This window comes from Peromyscus eremicus, chromosome 15 (genome assembly GCF_949786415.1).
Source record: "Peromyscus eremicus chromosome 15, PerEre_H2_v1, whole genome shotgun sequence".
NCBI classification, from domain to species: domain Eukaryota; kingdom Metazoa; phylum Chordata; class Mammalia; order Rodentia; family Cricetidae; genus Peromyscus; species Peromyscus eremicus.
Window position 1 is genome coordinate 33,997,973 of NC_081431.1, and position 22,110 is coordinate 34,020,082.

Below are 22,110 nucleotides of genomic sequence, written 5' to 3' on the forward strand. Positions count from 1 at the left end.
CTGCTTAATTGAATACCAGGTTATGAGTACTTAGACTTGATATAAATCTATTAAGTAGGACAACTTCTGTTTGTTTACCTCAGATAATCTAACTATAATCTGTTTTTCACTCTAATTTTTAATAGCCTCTTTTCACAAAAGTGCCTAATTTTCTGTGAGAATATAGGATTATGTGGGATAATTGTTTACTGGGCTGGTTCTTTAGGGTACTGTAGTATGAATCTTCAGTGGATTGTGTTAGCACTCGCTGTTCCCCTGATACCAGCGAAACTTCATTTGCTTTAGCTTCAGAACAAAACCTCTCATTTCTATTTGTTGTGATGAGCTTGTTACTAACTTCAGAGTTGCTCAAATGAGCTATTTACAGAGTAGATCACACTTTTTTCTTCATTCCATTATCCAGAGCAATGCTCAGATTTTAAATAAACTGCCCCAATTCTTACCTGTTATTACTCTAAAATAGTTACGCATTTTTCTCTGTGTGTTTTGTGTTTTGATTTTTCTGAATTTGTGAATGGCTATGACTAAGTGTTTTAGCCTGCCCAAATAAACCTTTATTAGTTAAATGAATGGTTGTTTTGTATATCCCAGATATGAATTATTTTATGTTGTATTATTGCCTTTTGTAGTATCTTAAGAAGCTCTATTCTTCACATAGATCCTTGTGTGGGAGTTGCTTACCAGTTTGGAACAGCATTGATAAGTCTTGGTACTTGTGCTCTGATAGACACAATATTTAACTATCTTGTATTATTGAGACATTGCTTTGCTAGCCTTTCGTACTTAGCTCTATGCTCAATCCCCTTTTATAATTTAGATAAATTGTGTCTTTCTATTGTCTTTCTCTATCTCATGTATCCTTTCCCATCCTTGATGAAATGTTGATGGGTTCAGTTTTATTCAGGCCTTCTGTAGGTAACTAGAGCTGCTATGAGTTCACTTGCACAACAGCCTCATCACATCCAGAAAACAGCCTTTCTCAGCATTCTTTCCTCCCCCTTTTCTTCACCCATGTTTCCTGAGCCAGGGTTGAGGTGTGTGTTATAGCTTCCATTACGGCTGGGCACTCAACAGTCGCTTATTCTCAGCACTTCATCAGGTGTAAATTTTTGCCTGTTACAAAATCTTCAGCTTCTTAAAATGTTTATTTTGTTTTAATTTATACAGTGTTGGCTGTTGTCTCTCATAAAAGTGTCACAGATGGCAGGAACAAGAGTACCATCATGATCTATGCACTGTTTTTCATTTCTTTGTATGCATCAGGTGGCCAAGCCATGCCATTCTTCTGGTAAATTGTAACCAGTGAGCCTCTGAACATCTTGTGATGCTCAGGAAGCTGGCTGGCTGGCTGCCTTCTTTTTCTCTGCAGAAACTGTGGGCACTGGGAAGCCCTCTCCAACCCTGTGTTCTCATGTGGCAAAGGGAGAAGGGAAGTACTGATGGAGTGAGACTGTCCCTCATACCCTTGTCATTTGGGTTTTGTTTAGTTCTGTTTGCTAGATGGGCATCTCTAGCTTTTCCCTCAAGTTTTCTTACATGTGGATAGATGGTAGATGAACTATTTGTAGGAAGGAATAGACCAAGACCTCTCACTCTACCATCTGCTGATATCACAACCAGCTTTAAACTATTATCTTTGGATAAAGCTATTTATACAGCTGTCTGTAGAGTCTTATCTGCAGATGAGAATTTTCATAAAATTATTTGACAATTTTATCTAGGCGCTAGTGTTTATTTTTGGTAGATATATAGCCATGTCTTATGTTTTATGATTTGGAAATACTTATATAATATGTATTTTTTTCCCTGTAGAGAGTGATAATGAACTCTCAAGTGGAACAGGTGATGTGTCAAAAGACTGTCCTGAGAAGATCCTCTATTCTTGGGGAGAATTGTTAGGAAGATGGTAAGAATTTCTTTTTCTTATTCAAAAATTTACATTTACATATTTAGTGTTAATTTTTATACTAACTAAAAATCTGTCAATAAAGAAAATTTAAGCTGTAATATTAAAAGCTATCTTAATATCTGAGTATACTTTAAATTAATTTTTTAATGTGTTTTGTATGTGTGTGTATATGTGTGTGTAAGGGTGTGTGTGTGTATGGTGCTCAGAGGACAACACTGTGGATCAGTCCTCTCCTTTTACCTTTATGTGTGTTTTAGGTACCCAACTCAGTCTCCAGGCTTGTACAGCAAGGGCCTTTACTAGCTGAACACACAGGCCCTTGATATACTTAATAACATAAAAATTAAAATGTGATTTATAGAAACCCTTTATGTTTGTCTGTCTAGATCTTCACCCAGTGTGGGTTCTATTTAAGTTCCTTTCAAATGTCATTTCTCCCACCCAAACTTTGAAAGCTAGGTTAAATGAACAAATTCTGAGAAAGGTCTGAAGTGCCAAAGTATGCTCGAAATGAAATAACCTGAATTGTTAGGTATCATTGAATTCATTTTTTTATTAAAATAATTTTCCTTCTTATCTTTTGTGTTTTATTTTTGAGAAAGTATTTCACCTAGCCAAGCTGACCTTGAATTTTGCCAAGAATAACATGAACTCCTGATTCCCCTTCTTCCACTTCCCAAGTGCTAGCATTACAGGTGTGCCAGCCACAAGCATTCTCCCAATTGAGTTAAATGCCCAACCCTGCTTAAACATTTTTTTTTCTTAACAAAGAAAGCTTGAAACCTAATTAGAAAATTCTACCAAATATTTATAAGAGGCAAACTGTTAAGTGTGGTGATATTGTGTTCCCCAAAATATTGTGCACCCTAATAAACTTATCTGGGGTCAGAGAACAGAACAGCCACTAGATATAGAGGCCAGAAAATGGTGGCACACACGCCTTTAATCCTAGCATTCCAGAGGCAGAGATCCATCTGGATTTCTGTGAATTCAAGGCCACACTGGAAACAGCCAGGTGTGGTAACAAGAGCCTTTAGTCCCAGGAAGTGATGGCAGGAAGCAGAAAGGTATAAAAGGCATGAAAACCAGGAACTAGCCTGGTTAAGCTTTTAGGCTTTTGAGCAGCAGTTCATCTGAGATGTATTTGGATGTTGACTCAGAGGCTTCCAGTCTGAGGAAACAGATCAGCTGAGGAATTGGCGAGGTGAGGTGGCTGGGGCTTATTCTGTTTCTGATCTTTCAGCGTTCACCCGAATACCTGGCTCCAGGTTTGTTTTTATTACTAAGACATTTTAAGATTTGTGCTACAGATAAGTTTTATACAGACTTTCTCAGAATATAGAAGGTAATTATTTTGAGTTAATTTTATGATACTAACATACACTGATCACAATACCAAGTTAAAATATTATGACAAAACCACAGTCAAGTATGCCATATGAACACATGCTCAAAAATCCCCAACACTAGTAAGAGATAAAGAAAAATAAAACATAACAATGGGGTTTATTCTGGGAAATCAAGTGTGGGCCAGCATATGAAAATAAATTAAGTCACTATATTATCACCAGAAGAAAAATAACAAAATCAAGTATAATGAGATTAAATAAAAAAACCAAACTGTCACGTTGAAGTTGAGCAAGACACACTGATAGACAGAAAAGACACAAAGAGAAGTCACAAGAATTAGAGACCCACTTGTTCACACATTCAGGAATCCTGTAAAAACAGTAAACTGGAAGCCATAATATAAGCTCAGAGACCTGTGCAGGCTCCGTGCATGCTGCATCAGCCTCTGTGGATTCATATGAACATTGCTTATGTTGATTTAGAGGGCCTTGTTTCATGGTATCCTTCATCCGCTCTGGCTCTTACATTCTTTCCTCCTCCTCTTCCATGGGGTTCCCTGATCTCTGAGGGGAGGGATATGATGGGGACATCCTATTTAGGACTGTGTGTTCTAAGGTCTTTCACTCTCTGTGTAATGTCTGGTTGTGGGTCTGTATATTTGTTCCAATCTGCTGCAGGAAGATTTTCTAGTAATGGCTGAGTAAGGCACTGATCTATGAGTATGTCATTAGGAGTGATTTTATCCCTTCCTTCCTTCCTTCCTTCCTTCCTTCCTTCCTTCCTTCCTTCCTTCCTTCCTTCCTTCCTCCCTTCCTTCTTTGCTTCTTCCTTCCTTCTTTCCTTCTTCCCTCCCTCCCTCCCTCCTTCCCTCCCTCCCTCCCTCATTCATTCATTCATTCATTCATTTATATGTCTAGTTTTGAGACCAGTATTATTTAGTTTTATTCTAGGTCCCTGGGGTAGTCTCAGGTTATTGGTCATCCAAGCAGTGTCAGGTATGGGTTCCATCTCATGGAGTGGGCCTTAAGTCAAATCAGTTATTGATTGGTTACTCCCATCTTTTACCTTATAATTTTTTTTAAAAGGAAGAGACAAATAAGATTTGAAAGAAATATATAAAATGGTATCTTATTTTCAGAGACATAATTTTCACTTTCAAAAAAATAAAAATATTTGTATAAAACAAGCAGACAAACAAAACCTAACTTTTGTTTTATATGCTCTTTTCTTCTTTTTTTGAACTAAATTCTCACCATATAGCTTTGGCTAGCCTGGAACTTGCCGTCTAGATAAGGCTGGCCTAGAAATCAAAGAGATCTGCCTGCCTCTGCTTCTTGAGTGCTGGGATTAACACCATGCATCACCACTCCTGGCCTCATTTTACAGTTTTACAGAATACAAAGTCAGTATGTAAACACTAATTCTACATGACTATACTAGCAATGAAAAGTCAGATGGAAGACATAAAACATATAGAACAAAAAGCCATGAAACACTTGTGTAGAAATCTAGCAAACTGCTGTCCTTGTGCTTTGAAACAATGGAAAACAGCAATGAAAGAACTCATGGAATGAAAGAATGAATATTACTGACATTTCCGCTGTTTCCTAAGTAACCTGTCTTCTCAGGAAAACTTCAGTAAAATCTCCAGCAGAATATTTCATAGCTACTAAGCTGATCCCTAAAATTTATATGAAATATATATTGGTTGTAACATTCAAAACAATTTTGAAAATAAAGAATAAAGTAGGAAGACACAGTACCTGTTTCAGTGTTTGCTATATTAATTGTCAGAACTTGCAATATAGACATATAGCTCCCTGGCACAAAATGAAGAACTAAGAAGTAGAGGCAAAATTTCTAAATATTTCCAAATAAGACCTATGAATAGCCCAGTTTTAAAAAAAATTCAACTTAGCCATCAGAGAAATGAAAATAAAAACTATTTATTATTGATTAAAGTACCCACGCATGAAATATTCTTCTTACAAGTTCCTGTTGATTCAACTCCATTAGCACTTTATATATCTGCAGTTTTCATTTTTGTGTGGCTCTTACTTTAATTTCTGTTTTATAAAACCATTAACAGTTGACTCACTCATCCAATGTCTTTTTTGTTTAATCATCTTTTGTTAGGAATTCCAGTGGCCAATGACAATTTAGAGATGGCATGTGAGCTAGATTTTACTCTCAAGCTTTATCATGTTAAAAAGGCAAACATATTTAAACAGATAGTTGTGTTATAATTGATAAATGCTTATTGCAAATATTATAGACCCAGTGGAAAGTTTGAATATATACGCAATAGAAAAATGACAATAAGTAATCATATTCCCACCCATCCAGCTTTAGTAGGCACTGAAATAAAGAAAACACCCACAAATTTTTTTTTAGATGATATTGTTAGTATTTTTAATAATTACTTTTCTATATTAAATTTTTTGGTAGTGATGATTAAATTCATGTCTTTAAACATGACAGACAAGCATTCTACCCTTGAGTTCATTTCAAAAACAATTGAAAAAAATTGAGATAGGATTTATGTTTGGCTTGAACTCTTGTCTGCCAGTTTTAGCTACTCCAGGTGCTGGGACTACATGTGTGCTTCACTATATATGGCAATGCTTTTACTTTTTTTAGTACAGTAACCTGGAGGAAGGGACAAACTGATTAATAAAGGTGTTTGATTATATGTATTCATCAGGTTCTTATCAAACTGATTGACCTTACGTATGGAGAACAATTTCCAAACTGAAGACTTCTGAGCAGAATTGAGAAAATTTCTCAGCTAGAATTGTTATCATATGTTTTTAAGGAAATAAGACAAAATATTTTTGACTTGTATTTAATTAATATTACTTTAGATATTGATAAACATTAATACCAATATTATATTAATAACATTTTATAATTCAAGAAACTCATTAGAAGAATACAAGGGAACTGTATTGAGGAACTGAAGACAACTGATTTTTAACCCCTTACAAAGCTTGCTAGATGTTTTTTATTTCATATCCTTTATTTCATTTGAATTATTAAACCTCAGTCATGGCAATAGATATTAAAAAGCATAAAATTTGCCTAGAGAAATTGTGTCTGTTATAGAAGATTAGTAATTTAAAAATGATCATTCTCAGAATTTCTGTTTTAAACATTTGTCTTTTTTAGGTTTAGAAATGTTAAAAGTCTTGGGAATGATAGGTTCACATGAAGTTTTCTTTTTCTCTTGATTTATTAAGGTAAAGCACCGTTTGTGTAGAGTTCTGTAGGTTATGGTTTTGGAAATCCCCTCTTTATCCTTCCCTTCTCTCCTGCTTTCCTTCCTTTGTTTTTTATTTTTTATAAATATTAATTGCATAATTATATTTGTATCAATGTATTTATACATTTACATACATGTTATATAATTATCAAATATATAAATAAAATTACCTTTATATATTTAAATAAGTTTAATTTTAATTAGTTAGGGCAAATGTGTTTAATGCATTTCACAAAATATGACACATAGAGAAGTACTAATTGTTCTTGAGAAGAAGAACTGAATAAACTATTTAATACCTGGAACTTCCTAGAAGCTCTCTTGTTCATTATCCAACTGAGTCTGAGACTACTTAAAAATATTAGCATCATTGTAATTAATTTAAAAACAATATAAAAATTAAAAATTAAAGGACTTTCTTAATTTTACTACATACATATATATGTACTTTATATATGTTCTTCCAAAGGCTTTTCATATGTATGTTTAAAAGCAGGTTAAAATAGTATCTAAAATAGTAACTGTATACTATTTTGATTCTGTCCCTTAACAGCATAATCATCTTCTTTAATAATGATAATTTGTTTATGTTTTAACTCTTTCTACTTCATTTTGACTTGAGCCCATCAGTTTTACCAGTTTCCATTGTCTAATTGTCCCAATCCTCTCCACACGGGAGTTTAGCTGATTGAAATCAGGATGGTCATAAATGTGATGATTTACACAAAATCCTGATGTGATAAGTTTACTTTAACTTATTATGTAATTTTGGAACATTATGATTTTCTCCAAAGATATGTAGATTATGACAATATGAAGGGGAAAAAAAAAACTTTGAACACATTTTCAGAAGAAGATGCCAAAACTTGGGTCTGGGCTGGTGATAGAAGAGTGTGCATAATTTGGAGAAGTATGTGGGATACCAATTATGTAAAATAGACATATGGATTCCATGACTTTTCAATTTTAAAACTTGAAATTAAAGCCTGGTGTTTTAGTTCAAACTGGGATACATTATCAAGTTTTAGAATTGGGCGGTTGCATCAGGGTCAGCTCTATGACATAGTGAGCAAGAAATGAGAAATATCTGAGCAGAAAAGGCCTGGACTATAGCTCTTAGGTCAGGAAAGAGATGAAGAACGGACTTGCATTCATGAGACTGGAACTGTAGTTCAATTTCTTGACCAGATGGCTGTTGACATTATATCATAACTACTATGTGATCATTGGCTTTAGACAACAGATGTTTGCCTTTGCTCTGGTTCTAAACAGCCCTTGAGAAAAGGATAAGACTGATAAACATAAGCTATCCCTCTAGCAAGGTGTAGTTGTGTAAGTTTTGGTTTTTGTAGGAAAGACTAAAGTCCACAGTTTAGGGAGTACTTGTAGTTCAAATAGGCCAGCAAGACAAATCTAGAACTGACAGCAATGAGGACCTCTTCTTGGCATAGGGCTCCCCTTAGGTATTTTAAATCCAGATGGTCCTTTGTGCTTAAGTTTAAACTGAAACAGAGTGTTCCAAATTAGGTGAACAAGACATATAGCTTCCCAGGCAATCCTTGGGTCAAGGTGTGGGGACTCTAAGAAGCTGAAGTTTGCACATTTCATTCCTATAATGTAGGACTACTTTTTGCATTTGGCCCAGCTTTGACTGTTAAGAAGTGGGTACTGTCAAGGTATGAGAGGTTCCCACATCTCAGCTCATTCTCTGGCAACGTACTCTAGTGCTGTACAACCATCTCAGGGGATTTAAATGGTTCTTTTTTAATGTCGTAATATGTTGGATATAAACAAAAACTAATACATATGTTAATACATAATCATAGAAAAATTAAAAAATATAAATGATAGGGTGAAAAAAAACCCTTTGCCTAAAGATGGAATAACATGGCTCATCAAAATATAGGATGAAATAAAGAAAAAAAATAGTTAAAGATGTCACTGAGGTTTAGGCTCTACTTTTGTTTAGTGCTCCCAGTCAATTTTCTTTTGATCCAGGCTTATCCTTTTTACATAAACTAATAAATATTCTTTCTGTAACAGCAGCAGTTCAGGGCATGGGTTGTGAATGGTTTATTTTCTTCTTTCTTCAGGCACAATAATCTTGGTGGCCGACCAAAAGGGCTATTCACTTTGGTAAAGAGTGGTGTTCCTGAGGCATTAAGGGCAGAAGTATGGCAGCTATTAGCAGGATGCCATGACAACCAGGAAATGCTGGATAGATACCGAATTCTTATCACAAAGGTAGGAAATTCATTTAATTATATTTTGGTGAAGAAACACCAAATCATGTTTTTCAGAGCTCCAATAACTCATCAGTACCTTGAATTTCTTTAAAAATATATCACTGGTATGTGTTGTCAGTATTTTATTCTGTTTTTAACACTTGCAAGGGTAGCGGTAAACAGTGCCTATAGTTTTGAACACTTGATTTCATTTTAAACTTCTGATGAAGAAGAAACTTAAAGTAATAAAACTGATGTTATAAAGGATTTGCTAATAACTTGCCTAGGAAATATTAAGTTACACAAAGCTGGATTTAGGTAAAGGCGCAGTGCCTCCAGTGAGCATGTAAGATAAATAGTGTACTAACCAAGCCTGTGGAAGCTGCAGGAATGAAAACTTGGTATCTTAATTGAAGTTTAGGCTTGTGGACAAAGTTTCTGCTGATGGTCATTCACCTAGATTAGCCTCCAGTTAGGTTCCATTCCCATAACAAAAGGAGACAACCCTGACTTACAACCAGCCATTAGGCCCATCCCCAAATCAAACAACATGCCTCTACAGTGTAGCTCAGGGGGGCAGTGCAGGGGTTACACACATCAAGTTCTTGTTTTCTGTTAAGTCCCTTGTACTTTTATCAGGAAAAGCAGGTGGACAAAATAAACCAGGTAGCAACTATTCAAAAAGAAGTACACTGATGGCAATATCTTTGCTGTGGAAATCTCCCATCTGCCCAAGTGGCCAGACTTGTGGTCTCCTGCCTTGTTCAAAGTGTATCCTGGGGCCATGACCTGAAAGAGATTTAAGGATGGCAGTCAATGTAGCATGCATAAGTCTAAGGTGTATGTAAGTTAGTAAAATCTTGTACTTGTGGTCACTCTTAGTAGCTGGTGTCATAAGTCTTAATACAACTTAGCAAGATGGAGTAGTATGTCTTCGTTTCAAGTTTGGCCAACTAAGTATTTCTTCCTCTGTCTCTTTCTCTTTCAAGTATAACACCAGACATAGAATAGAAACCTTGTGACAAGGTGACATATGGCAAGTACATCAAAGAGAATACTGTGAGGAAAACGGGCATTTCAAAGTGTATTTATTGAAGGATCTAAGTTACTTGATCTTTGGAAGCACTGAAAGAGCAAAATGGTGATCTAACCTTTAGCTTGCCGTTAGCTGGTCCAGAAAAACAAGAGGCTGACATTTGTGCTGGGGAAAAACAAAACAAAACAAAAGAAAACAACAACAACAACAACAAAAACCAAAACCACAAGAAAATGATTTCACAGAATTCAGTCAAGTGATTGAGAGTGACATGCCCAGAGACAAACCCTTAGTGAAGCTCTTGCCGGAGAGAAGTCATGTGGTTTTTAGCTCCTTCCATTCTTCACTGTAGAAAGTAGCTCACAGCCAGAACTCCAAGGGAAATGTATCTCCTCTGCTTCCAAATACCTTTCACACATTATATTCAATAAGAATTTCTTTTTGCTACTCAGTCTCTTGATCTAAAAATTTCTCTGTATTCAAAAGCACCATTTTATTACACTGTGGACATATAATATCAGGATGTCATAAATAACATTGTGATACAATATCTCATATTCATGTCAGAGTTTGAAATCTTAAAAAGTATGAATTTAGAAAGCTTCTCAGTGGAGGAAGGGGTGTGGCTGTATCTACTACCCCATGAAAAGTCATCAGAAGTACATAATGTGCTACTTAGACACAAATATCTAGTATTATATCGTTGTGTCTAGACATGTATGATTAACAAAATTTTTTGTAAGAATAAACTTCTAATATACATATGTGTATTGTTTACTATGCATAAGTGCTACTATACTAAGATATTATGGATAATTCTTAAAGTATAGAAATTTAGACTTGTTTTAAAGGATAAAACTGATAATATTTGCTTCAAAATATACCACAAAGTATTATTCAATACTGAATGTGGGTCTTTTTACTTTTGTAATTTTTCTACTGCAATAACTGTCATATAATGTAAATTTGTCATTTAAAAATGAATAGTTCAGTAGCTTTTATTATATTTGTTGTGTTGATTAAGTTTCAGTACTCCATAATTTCAGAGTATTTCTGCGGTTGTTAGGATCAAAGCCCCCATGGGCTCTGACATCTTTAATAACATAGGCTCAGCCACTCATTCTCAACAGGCCAAGTAAAAAAGCACATAATAGTGAAAAGAAGAGAAGGAAGATAGATTTAATGTGGCTACACTGGAGAAGGAACAAAGAAGTCCACTGACCTCTCAGAGTCCATCTTCAGGACCCTGACATGAAACCTGGTTTCCAACAGAGAAGCATTTAAACTAAGCAGTCTGTCAGGGTGTTGTTTTGCCCGTTGTGACCTACCATTCTCTCACTCCTTGTTCTTGTAAGGTGGTGTGACAAATTGTTAGAACTGTATGACATCTCTTCCTGGGAGATCTCACTCTCTCAGGAAGAGTTTTCTCTCTGGTTTTCATCAGTGCCCCAGTCTTTTCCTTCTCCAAGCTCCTGGGCAAATTCCAATGTATGTCTCTTTAGAATAGCTTCATGGTGGCCAGGAAGACTACAAGTATTTCTGTATTCCCCAAATAAACACTGGAAACCATTTATCTATATTCTATAGCTATAGACTTTCCCAAACTATTTTTATATACAGTTCTATATGGAGAGTCATCAACATGGGTCATTATTTTAATATGTTTTAGCATATTATGAAACAGCAGTTTGCAAATTTGTTTCTAAATCATTTTTTAATGCTTTTCATTTTTATTGTATCAAATGGTTTTCATTTTTATTGTATCTGTAAAAGACCAGTAAAACCAAGTAGAAATGTATCATTCTTTTAAGCTCCTACCATCAAATGTGTTGCTGAATTTAGGCTAGAATATTACCTGTTCTCCCTCTGCTAGTCAGTTCTCTCTCTCTCTCTCTCTCTCTCTCTCTCTCTCTCTCTCTCTCTCTCTCTCTCTCTCACTCTTTTGTTCTTTCTTTCTCTTAGGGGTGTGTGAGTAATAAATGAGACTACCATTCATCTTTATTTCCAGCCTTTTTGGTTATTTTTTTAATGATTTATTTATTTTTATTTTTTTTCTGTGCATTGTTGTTTTGCCTGTGTATATGTCTGTGTGAGAGTGTTGGATCCCCTGGAACCGGAGTTTCACATAGTTGTGAGCTGCCATATTGGTGCTGGGAATTGAACCCAGGTACTCTGGAAGAACAGCTAGTGCTCTTAACCACTGACCCATCTCTCCAGTCACTTTAACTATTTTTATGGATGTATCAGAAGCTGAAACATATTTATACTTTTAACATTTTATTCCACAATCTCTGTAACTTTCTGTACAAGTTTTAAATGTACTATTTCTCATTTCAGGTTACTAAGTGTGACGATATAAGAAGCTGTGTGTGTGTGTGTGTGTGTGTGTGTGTGTGTGTATTGAGGAGGGCTGTATATGTGTAAATTCAGGAGAGCACTTCCCTGTGTGATGTGCAGAGGCCAGAAATTGACATCAGGAACCTATCTATTGCTCTCCACCTTATATTTTGAGACAGGATCTCTCATTGTACTGGCAAATTTTATGTCAACTTGACACAGGCTAGAGTCATCACAGAGGAGATTAATCTCAGTTGAGAAATGCTTCCGTAAGATCCAGCTGTAGACAAGGCTGTAGGACATTTTCTTGATAGGTGATTTATTATGGAGTGCCCAGCCCATTAAGGGTGGTACCATCCATCAGCTAGTGGTCCTGAGTTCTATTTAAAAAAAAAAGTAGGCTGAGCAAGTTCTTAAACAGTGTTCCTATACGGCTTCTGTATCAGTTCCTGCCTCAAGATTTCTGCCCTATTCGAGTTCCTGTCTTGATGTCCTTTGATGATGAGCAGTGATATGGAGATGTAAGCCAAATAAACCCTTTCCTCCCCATCTTGCTTTTTGGTCATGGTTTTTCATCATAGAACTAACTAGGACACTCACCAAACATGGAGCCTGCCAATTTGGCTAGACTTGCTATCCTGTAAAGTCTCTAGGCCCTCTGATCTCCACCCTCCAGTCCTGGGATAACAGGCACACATGGTTATGCTAAGCCTTTTACATGGACACTGGGGATCCAAACTCAAGTTCTCAGGCTCATACAGTAAGCACTTTATTTTGTGATCCACCTCCCTAGCTCAAGAATTTTTATAATAATGCACACATACACATAGTTTCCAGTGATTAAGTCATGTAGTAATGTTACGCTACCAAATGCTTCAAAATAGACTTTTTTAGGATCTTTTTTCCAATGCAGTTGCTTCATCATTAATTGCTGTAACAGCAATTCTTCTTGAAGAAACAGAACAACTGTTTATTTCTTTAAAATATTTAGTATCTTTCAACAACTATCTTCTTAAGCCACTCAGCTATTTTATGAGGGTTAAATGAAAACTACTAGAGAACATAGAGACTACTAATCTTTTAAAAAATAATTTATTTTTTACTAATTTTAAATAAATTTATTTATTTTTAAATCTTTTTGTAAGATTTATTTTTATTATTTTTAATTATGTGTACATGTATTATAGCTGTATGTGGCTATGTGCATATGAATGCAGGTGCCTGCCTATACAGGCCAGTTGTCATTGGATCCTCTGGAGTTGGAATTACAGGCAGTTGTGAGCCACTGTGTGGCTCTGGTCTTTTGGAGGATTCGAATCTGCTCCTTTAACCACTGAACCATCTCTCCTGTCCTGCAATCTGTCTTTTAATGAAGAAGAAAGATAGAAAAGATGCAGGGTAGATTACCTCCCTACTTAATACTGCTTGTTATTGGTGGCATTATTTCAAACCTGTTATAGAATATTTTATTAAAAATGTATATATTTATGGCTTATTTTATAATGATAAATGTTTACTAGTTGCTACTTGACTGACTAGCAATATATAATTAAAATCATAACAAATATTTTCATATTCCATTTGTAAATAAATGACAAAGTTTTAATGTTATTCCAATTATAAAAAGGACACATTTTTTTGTACAAAGAATATAGAAATCTGTTGCTCTTAGTCAAGCTTTCAAGTCATAACACTTTTGTGACAGGAAGTACAATAGTATTTGATTTTATTGTCTTCTCTGCATCATTGCTAAGGATAATAAAAAGATGGATAATGACTTATTTCTTAAAATGTCTGCCTTGTTTTCCTATGCTAGAAGTAGAAATGAGACAGCAAGTTCTTGTACACAAGAATGTATTTATGTGCTTTGGTGATGAATGTATCTGAATTTACCACCACTCAGCTAGAAGAACATAAACACCCAGAGGGTTTTCATAAGAAGTGTTACGTGTTTGGTGCTTCTTTGTCTTGATTCAGCATGTTAATCTCTTATTTTGGTCCAGTTAAAATTTCCACTCTATTAAGGGAATGGTAAGATTTCTAAGATTGACTAATCAAATAATTACATTTGAACAGAATTTCTTTATAGAAACTTCAGAGACCATAGATTGCATAGGAAAGGAGTATGATGAAGATTTACTCAAGACATGGCTTTTAAGAAAAAGTGGCCTGTCATTTAATTCTGTAGAATTAGAATTTAAAGACACAGATTATATTTGGAGGTATTCCCACAAGGGATAGCATTTTTTTTTGGTGTGCTTTGTGAAACCACCATACATTAAAACATAGGATTGACTGTTTTACCATACACTTGCTTCTCGTTGCTCTGTAGCCTTCCAAATTATATCCTTCAACGAAGCTTTGTTTTGTGATGCCTTTGTTTCAGAAAACGAGGCTAAGAAGTAGTTTACTTTTAGTTCCTTCTGGACATAGGAAGGAGTCAAAACCCAGGGCTTTGCATATATGGGGCAAGAACTCTGCCATTGAGCCATACCTCTAGTCTTTAATTTTTATGTGTACTTCTCCAGCAGATAGAAAGGATTTGGGATTACGGTGTATAACAAATGGTTTTTTATGGTTTGTTGTTTTTATAATATATCTAAGAAGGAACATGATTTTTTGGGGGGTTGATAATAGTTGACTGTTTTCAACCCTTTTTAAAAAGTACTGAACTAGATTCAAGTGAGGATGAGCAAGATTGAGAATTGTAGATCATCCATAGACCAATTTTCTTGTTGAGTCCATGACCAAAGATCAGTTCAAAATTGCTGGTAAGTCTACATTTATGGAGAATTACGTTGCGTTCATGCAGCCTCAGTAGGAGTTCAGGCTATAGGAAAAGTGTTAGTAGCTTCACTTGAGATGAGAGGAACATACCCATGATGGTGCGAGAAATGGGGTCCATATTTCTTACTCTGTTAATCATTTGTGATTCTGAGTAATTTTATTAACTGTTTTGTCTTGGTTCCCTCCTTATAAATGGGTGTAATAACTGATATTTTACAGGATTGTTAGGATTCAATGAAATAATGCATATATAGCAGCTAGTGCAGGCCTTAGTGAGGACCCATGAATCATAGGGAATAGAGAAAATTATAAAGCAGTATGTGATTAAAGTTAACTAAGAAGCATAGAGAAGAAATACACAGGAAATACAGAGATTTCCATGAATTTATATGAGTTTTGCTCAGTTGATTAAGAGGGCCTTGTTCTCCTGATGTCCTCCATCCCCTCTGGCTTTTACATCCTTTCTGTCTCCTCTTCTGTGGGGTTCCCTGATCTCTGAGGGGAGGGATTTATTGGAGACATCCCATTAGAGCTGTGTGTATCAAGGTCTCTATCTGTGTAATGTCTGTGTGTGTCTCTGTATTTGCTCCCTTCTGCAGTGGGAGGAAGCTTCTCTGATGCTGGTGGAATAAGGCACTGATTTGTATATAGCAGAATATCATCAGCAGTGATTTATTGTTACTTTTTAAACTATTTTTAAAGACCATTAGTATTTGGTTTTACCCTATGTCTCTGAGCTATCTAGTCTCTGGTTCATGGTCATCCAAGCTGTATTAGGTATAGGTTCCATCTCATGGAGTGGCCCTTACGTCATATTAGTTTTTGGTTGGTCACTCCTGCAAACTTTGTGCCACCATTCCACTAGCATATCTTTCAGGCAGGACACCATTGTTTATCAAATGGTTTGTGACTGGGTTGATGCTTATATTTTTCCTTTGGTAGTGTACAGAATACCTTCCTGTACCAAAGATCCTAGCATGTAAGTGTGAAGGCTCTATGTAGGCATTGGCTTGACTTCTCCATGTTCAGTGAGCTGCATAGGTGAAGTCTTCAGCAATGGGGCCTTGCTGTCAGTTTTTGGAGAGCAACCTTTATTTTGGCAATAGCCTGGGTGTTTGGGGGATTTCCATGGGACTCCTTTGGTCAACAAGTCAATTGGATGCTACCTATTCCCAGTTATAGGAAGCTTCATTTGGTAATAAGAGATAGCCAATTGGGACTCTGTTTCCCTCATTTTTTGGAGAGTTCGTTAGGATTGCCTTCATATATTGTAGGAAGTTTTCACTGCACTATGTTTCCATACTATCTCTCAAATACCCCTTAATTTAGTTGTCTCTCTCCACATTCCTTCCTTCAACCCCATCCTCCTCCCCCATCCTCCTGTCCCCATCCCCCCCCATAAAATCTATTCTATTTCCTGCTCCTAGGGAGATACTTTTATCATCCCCCTCAACTCCCAAGTCCCTTCCTTTATACCTGACTTCTCTTTGTCTACAGAATGTAGTTTGGTTATCATTTATTTAATGGCTAATAGCCACATATAAGTGAATACATACCACAATTATCTTTCTGGGTCTGAGTTACCTCACTTTTGTGCCTGCAAATTTAATGATGTCATTTTTTTTTAAACAGTTGGGTAATACTCTGTTGTGTAAATGTACCATCTTTTCTTTATCCATTCTTCTGTTGAGGACATATAGCTTGTTTCCAATTTCAAGCTGTTATGAATACAGCAGCAATAAACATGGTTGATCCTTGTGGAAGGATGAAGCATCCTTTGGGTATATGCCTAAGAGTAGAATACCTGGATCTTGAGGTAGATGGATTCTCAACTTTCTGAGGAACCGCCATATTGATTTCCATAGTGGCTATACAAGTTTGCACTCCTACCATCAATGGAGGAGTCTTCCCCTTATTCCACAGGGCATGTGGTCCAGCATGAACTGTCACTTGTGTTACTGATCTCAGCTACTCTGACAGGTATAAGATGGAATCTCAATTTTGATTTGTATTTTCCTGATGGCTAAGGAGTTGAACATTTCTTTAAGTGTTTCTCATCTATCTCAAGTTTCCTCTATTGAGAATTCTGTTTAGCTGTGTACCACATTTTTAATCGAATTATTTGATTTTTTACATTTATTTTCTTGAGTTCTTTATATATTTTGGATATTAATCCTCTATCAGATGTGGACTTGGCAAAAAAATCTTTTCCCATTCTGTGTCTGCTGCTATGTCTGATTAATGTTGTTCTTTGCCTTACAGAGTCTTTTTGGTTTCATGAGGTCCCATTGATTAATTGTTGATCTTAGTGCCTGCACTAATGGTGTTCTGTTCACAATGTTGTCTCCTATGCTAATGCATTCAAGGCAGCTCCCCACTTTCTTTTCTTTCAGCTTCAGTGTTTCTGGTTTTATGTTGAGGTCTTTGATCCATTTGGAATGAAGTTTTGTGCAGCAGCAAGTACCAGCTGACATGAGTTTGTACCTCTGTGTATATATTATAGCTTTCATTTTAGTATTTTTTTTATGGGACTCCTGGATGTGTGAATGAGTGGGTCTGATTCTTGGGGTTTCTTTTGGGGCTCTTTTCCTTCTGTTGGTTTGCCTTGTCTAGTTTTGATGTGATGGCTTTTAAATCTTTCTATATTTTATTATGTTTGGTTGTTTTATCTCTTAGAAGATTGTTCTTATGCAATGAGGGACAGAAAGGGAGTGGATGCGGATGGAGAGGAGGAGAGGAGGAGTAGAGGGAAAGGAAACTGTAATCAGGATATATTGTATGAGAAAGAATTTGTGTGTGTGTGTGTGTGTGTGTGTGTGTGTGTGTGTGTGTGTTTGTGTGTGTGTGTGTATGTGTGTACATGCGCACACTGTTTTCTCTTTTTTCTTTCTCTCTCTTTCTCTGTTTCCCTTCCTTCCTCCCTCACTCTCTCTTTCTCTCCTTCCTTCCTTCTTTCCTTCTCTTCTTCTTCTTATTCCTCCTGCTCCTTCTTCTTTGTCTCCTCCTCTTCTTTTTTTTTCCCCCAAGTCAGGATTTCTCTGTGTAGCCCTGGCTGTCCTGGAACTTGCTTTATAGGCCAGGCTGGCCTCAAACTCACATAGATCTGCCTGCCTCTGCCTCCCAAGTGCTGGGACTAAAGGTGTGTGCCACTATGCCTGGCTGAGAAAAGAATGTTTTTAATAAAAGGGGAAATTTTAAAAAAATTAAAAAATTAAGAAGTACAGAGCTTTTTATAGACTCTTGAACCCACAGAAGAATTGTTCAATACAAATAACAAAAAATATCAATGTTAATGAAGAAATATTTCAAATGTAGAAGAAAAAAAATCTCCCAGTTCAAGGATAATCATCTGAAAATGCACAGATAACAAAGAGAACCAGGTTTGTCTGATACTCTGTTACTATGCTACTAATTTATTACACCTCATTCCTTAAATTTATGGAGCAGTAAGTACTTCTTTTGTTTCAGATATTGTTCTAAGCTGTGGTGACAATAAAGTAATGCCTATGTCCTACTCTTGAGGGGTTAACAGGCCAGTGGGCAGACAGTCAAAGAGAACAATTATCATGATTAGCTACTATGACTTGGTGTGAGCCAAGTGACAGGAAAGCACAGAGACTGACTTGGCTAACTCTTTAGGATGCTGGACATGGTGAGGAAATAGTTGGGCATTATGTCTAGTGCTTTCGTATGTCCTCTTTAGTGGCTCTCACAGCTTCAGTGATTTGATTCTTCTCTTTCTTGAGATGAGCTCATTGTAGCCCTGGCTGGTCTGCAACTCCTTACGTAGGCCAGACTGGCCCTGAACTTACAGAGTTCTGCTTTTTTTTTTCCTCTCCGTTTCTGAGATAAAGGCATACACCACTATGCCTGGGTAGTGATATGATTCATATTTTTACCATTAAAGAAATAGGAGTCATATTTGAACACATTAAGTTGAAAACGCTAAAAAGGTATAGGGCATTAACACTTGCTTTTATTTATAATAATTTTTTGAAATTATAATTACATCATTTGCCTCTTTTCTTTTCTCCCTCAAAACCTTCCCATGCATGGCTGCTTCTCCCTGGCCTCTTTTTCTTTACTTACTGTCACATACACACTCCTAAATACATAAATACAACCTGCTTAGTAATATAATGTTACCTGTATATATATGATCTCAGGGCTGACCACTTGATATTGGGGGGCTCTTTGCTCTTCCCTGAGGAAGACCATTTCTCTCACTGGGCATTCTCCAGTTGTCTGTTATTCTTTGTCTACAATTGAGAACCCCATGAGCTTTCTCCTGTCCATGTTAGTTAGCATGTCCAATAGTGCCTTAATGTTCAGTTCTTGTTAGGCACCAATGTTGATGAGACTTCAAAGGTATAGCTTCTCTGACATTTTTTAGGAGATGTAGTCTCACAGAAAACTTCCTGTCCCTCTGGCTCTTACAATCTTTCTGCCTTCCTCTTCCATAATGATTGAGCATTAAGTGCAGGAATTATGTTGAAGATTTTTCAGTTATGACTGAGTACCACATGATCTCTTTTTCTCTCTTATTGTTTGTGTTTTCTGTAATGGTCTCCATCTGTTGCAAAGACAAATTTCCCTTATGAGGCTTGGGAACTACACTCATCTGTGGATATAGGAATATATATTTAGAATGTAGTTATGAATTTTGCTGGTTTAATACAGTGGTATTGTAGATTCTCTTCCGAGATCCATGATTTCACTAGCCCAAGGTGGTTGGCTATGGTTCAAGTACCAGGCATGTTTTTCATGTTGTTAAGCAGGCATTGCTGCATTTTGTCTGGTATAAAAATTCTTCAGAAATAAATTAATTATTAATTGTTAAAAGAAATATGAGGTTAAGGAAAAAAATCAGGTTATCTCTTCTTCCTACTGTACAGATGTTTATGAAGATTTGTAATTGATGTGGGCCTGTTCTGTCCCTATTGGGAAGTATACATAAACCTTCTGAGTGAACCACAGTAGATCAGAGCTGAAGTGTGCATGGACCTTCTGAGTGAACCACAGTAGATCAGAGCTGAAGTGTGCATGAACCTTCTGAGTGAATCATAGTAGATCAGAGCTGAAGTGTGCATGAACCTTCTGAGTGAACCACAGTAGATCAGAGCTGAAGTGTGCATGGACCTTCTGAGTGAACCACAGTAGATCAGAGCTGAAGTGTGCATGAACCTTCTGAGTGAACCACAGGAGAGTTGAAGCCCCTAACTCCATGCTTCTTTTAAAATAGGTGTGTCTGTTGTCTTTTAGAGTAGGCTTGAATTTCCGCAGTGGTCAAATGTGATTTGCCATTCCTATCTGTGATTGCCAGTCTGCTTCTGAAGGGATCCCCTGAAGGTTTTCACCATCTGTGTCTGAAAACGTTCTTCAGAACCTCTTTATTATTGAGACTGTTTTTGCTACTTAACTAGCATTCTTCATAATTTTTGAGGTGATCTCAGAGATGTCTACCCTTTGCCCTTAAAGAAAAAAGCAAATAGAATTCAAAGCTTCTGGAATGAGGATGAAGTCTTAATTACTGGCATGAGGAGCCATGGAGTAGTAGTCACGTTTTCACATAGTCAGAGCCATTTTTATGGAGGAGGCTGTGCATATTTTAGGGCAATTTGAATGTTATATCTTAATGCAGAATTGTATGTGCAGTTTCTGTAATTATATGACATGTATGATACAGTTGTTAAAATCCACTATAATTAGTTCTTATGCAACAACAAATACTAGGTTGTGGGTTCCAGCTCTTGTAAAAGTGATCAAATCTGTAACATTTGTACCATATGATTCATTAAAACCACAACACAGCTAACCAATCATCTTTCAGAAATGACAGGTATTAGCTTTTCTCCTACCACTTGAATTCTTGTCCTTTACTCTCAAATGAATATTTTGTTCTAAAAGTACATGTGTATAAATATACAGGTACCTTTTCTGTTTAAAGAATTTATGTTTTATTGTTTGATAGGACTGAATTTGAGTCATATACCTCATTGAAACATATTTTTGATCTTCTGAGCTTCTGGTATTTGTAGATTATGCATAATGATAGCTATTACTGGGGTTGTGCAAATTAAAATGGTGAACTGTTTGTCACATAGTAAGTGCTGCTCTGGAAACATGCACAACCATACCCAGAGGTATGTTTCCATGGTGATTCTAAATCCACTCAAGTTGATAATGATGATTAACTGTCTATGATGCATCCTCCCTTCCTCTCTCCTGTCCTCCCTCTCCCTCACTCTTTCTTTTTCTTCTTTCTACCATTTATTTTTTCCTTTTTCCCTTTTTTGTCATAGTAGGGCTTATACCCATGGTACTAAGCATTCTATATTAACATCTCCACTCATTTTTACTTTACTTATAAGTATGATCTCACTTTGTTTTCCATGCCAGTCTTGAACTTGTCATTGTCCTGCTTTAGCCTCCAAAGTAGTTGGCTCTCTAGATAGCCCAGGTTAAGTCACTAAAAGGCAGCCAAATTATTATATAAGCCACTCCTTATAGTGCACCCCTCATCCTATCCTGCTCAGATGTAATACTCAGGTTCCTATCACAGACATTCCTTCATCTGTGGGGTTATCCCTGGTCCATTCACGTAGTAAAGTTACTCTATCCTCTATATTCTACACAGACAAGACACTAACCATAGGGAACAAAGGACTGGGAGCCAGGCATATTGAAGCATGTCTCTGATTCCAACTACTTTGGAGGCTAAAGCGGGACAAGGACAAGTTCGAGACCAGCATGGAAAACAAAGTGAGATCAAACTTATAAGTAAAGTAAAAATGAGTGGAGATGTTAATATAGAATGCTTAGTACCATGGGTACAAGCCCTACTATGACAAAAAAGGGAAAAAGAAAAAAGTAAATGGTAGAAAGAAAGGAAAGAAGAAAAAGAAAGAGTGAGGGAGAGGGAGGGCAGGAGAGAGGAAGAGAGGATGCATCATAGACAGTAGTTTAGCCTTGCAGTGACAGAGAAAAGGAAAGTGATGATAATTTTCTTGAACCTTGCAGATATTCAAAAGCCTGGAATTTTATTCTTGAAGCCCAGTAACTTGATTAGCTGTAGCACATATTTTCAAATATACTTATGTTTGTTTATACAGTGTGATGAGGTTTTCGTGGCTGGGATTGCTTTGGCTTTATTTTTCCTTTCAATTCTGTGTTTAGATTAACTAGTGCCCGGGTGAAAGGGATA

The 22,110-nt window shown here is 36.4% G+C and overlaps 1 protein-coding gene across 3 annotated transcripts in view; it reads left to right on the forward strand.

Annotated features, from left to right (window-relative positions):
• Positions 1–22,110, forward strand: part of Rabgap1l (RAB GTPase activating protein 1 like) — a 577,981-nt gene that overhangs the window by 157,316 nt on the left and 398,555 nt on the right. For all 3 annotated transcript variants that reach the window (XM_059281246.1, XM_059281247.1, XM_059281248.1), the window contains 2 exons: positions 1,813–1,906; positions 8,615–8,765. In XM_059281246.1, coding sequence (XP_059137229.1) covers positions 1,813–1,906; positions 8,615–8,765 — 245 coding nt within the window. The remainder of the gene's footprint in view (positions 1–1,812; positions 1,907–8,614; positions 8,766–22,110) is intronic.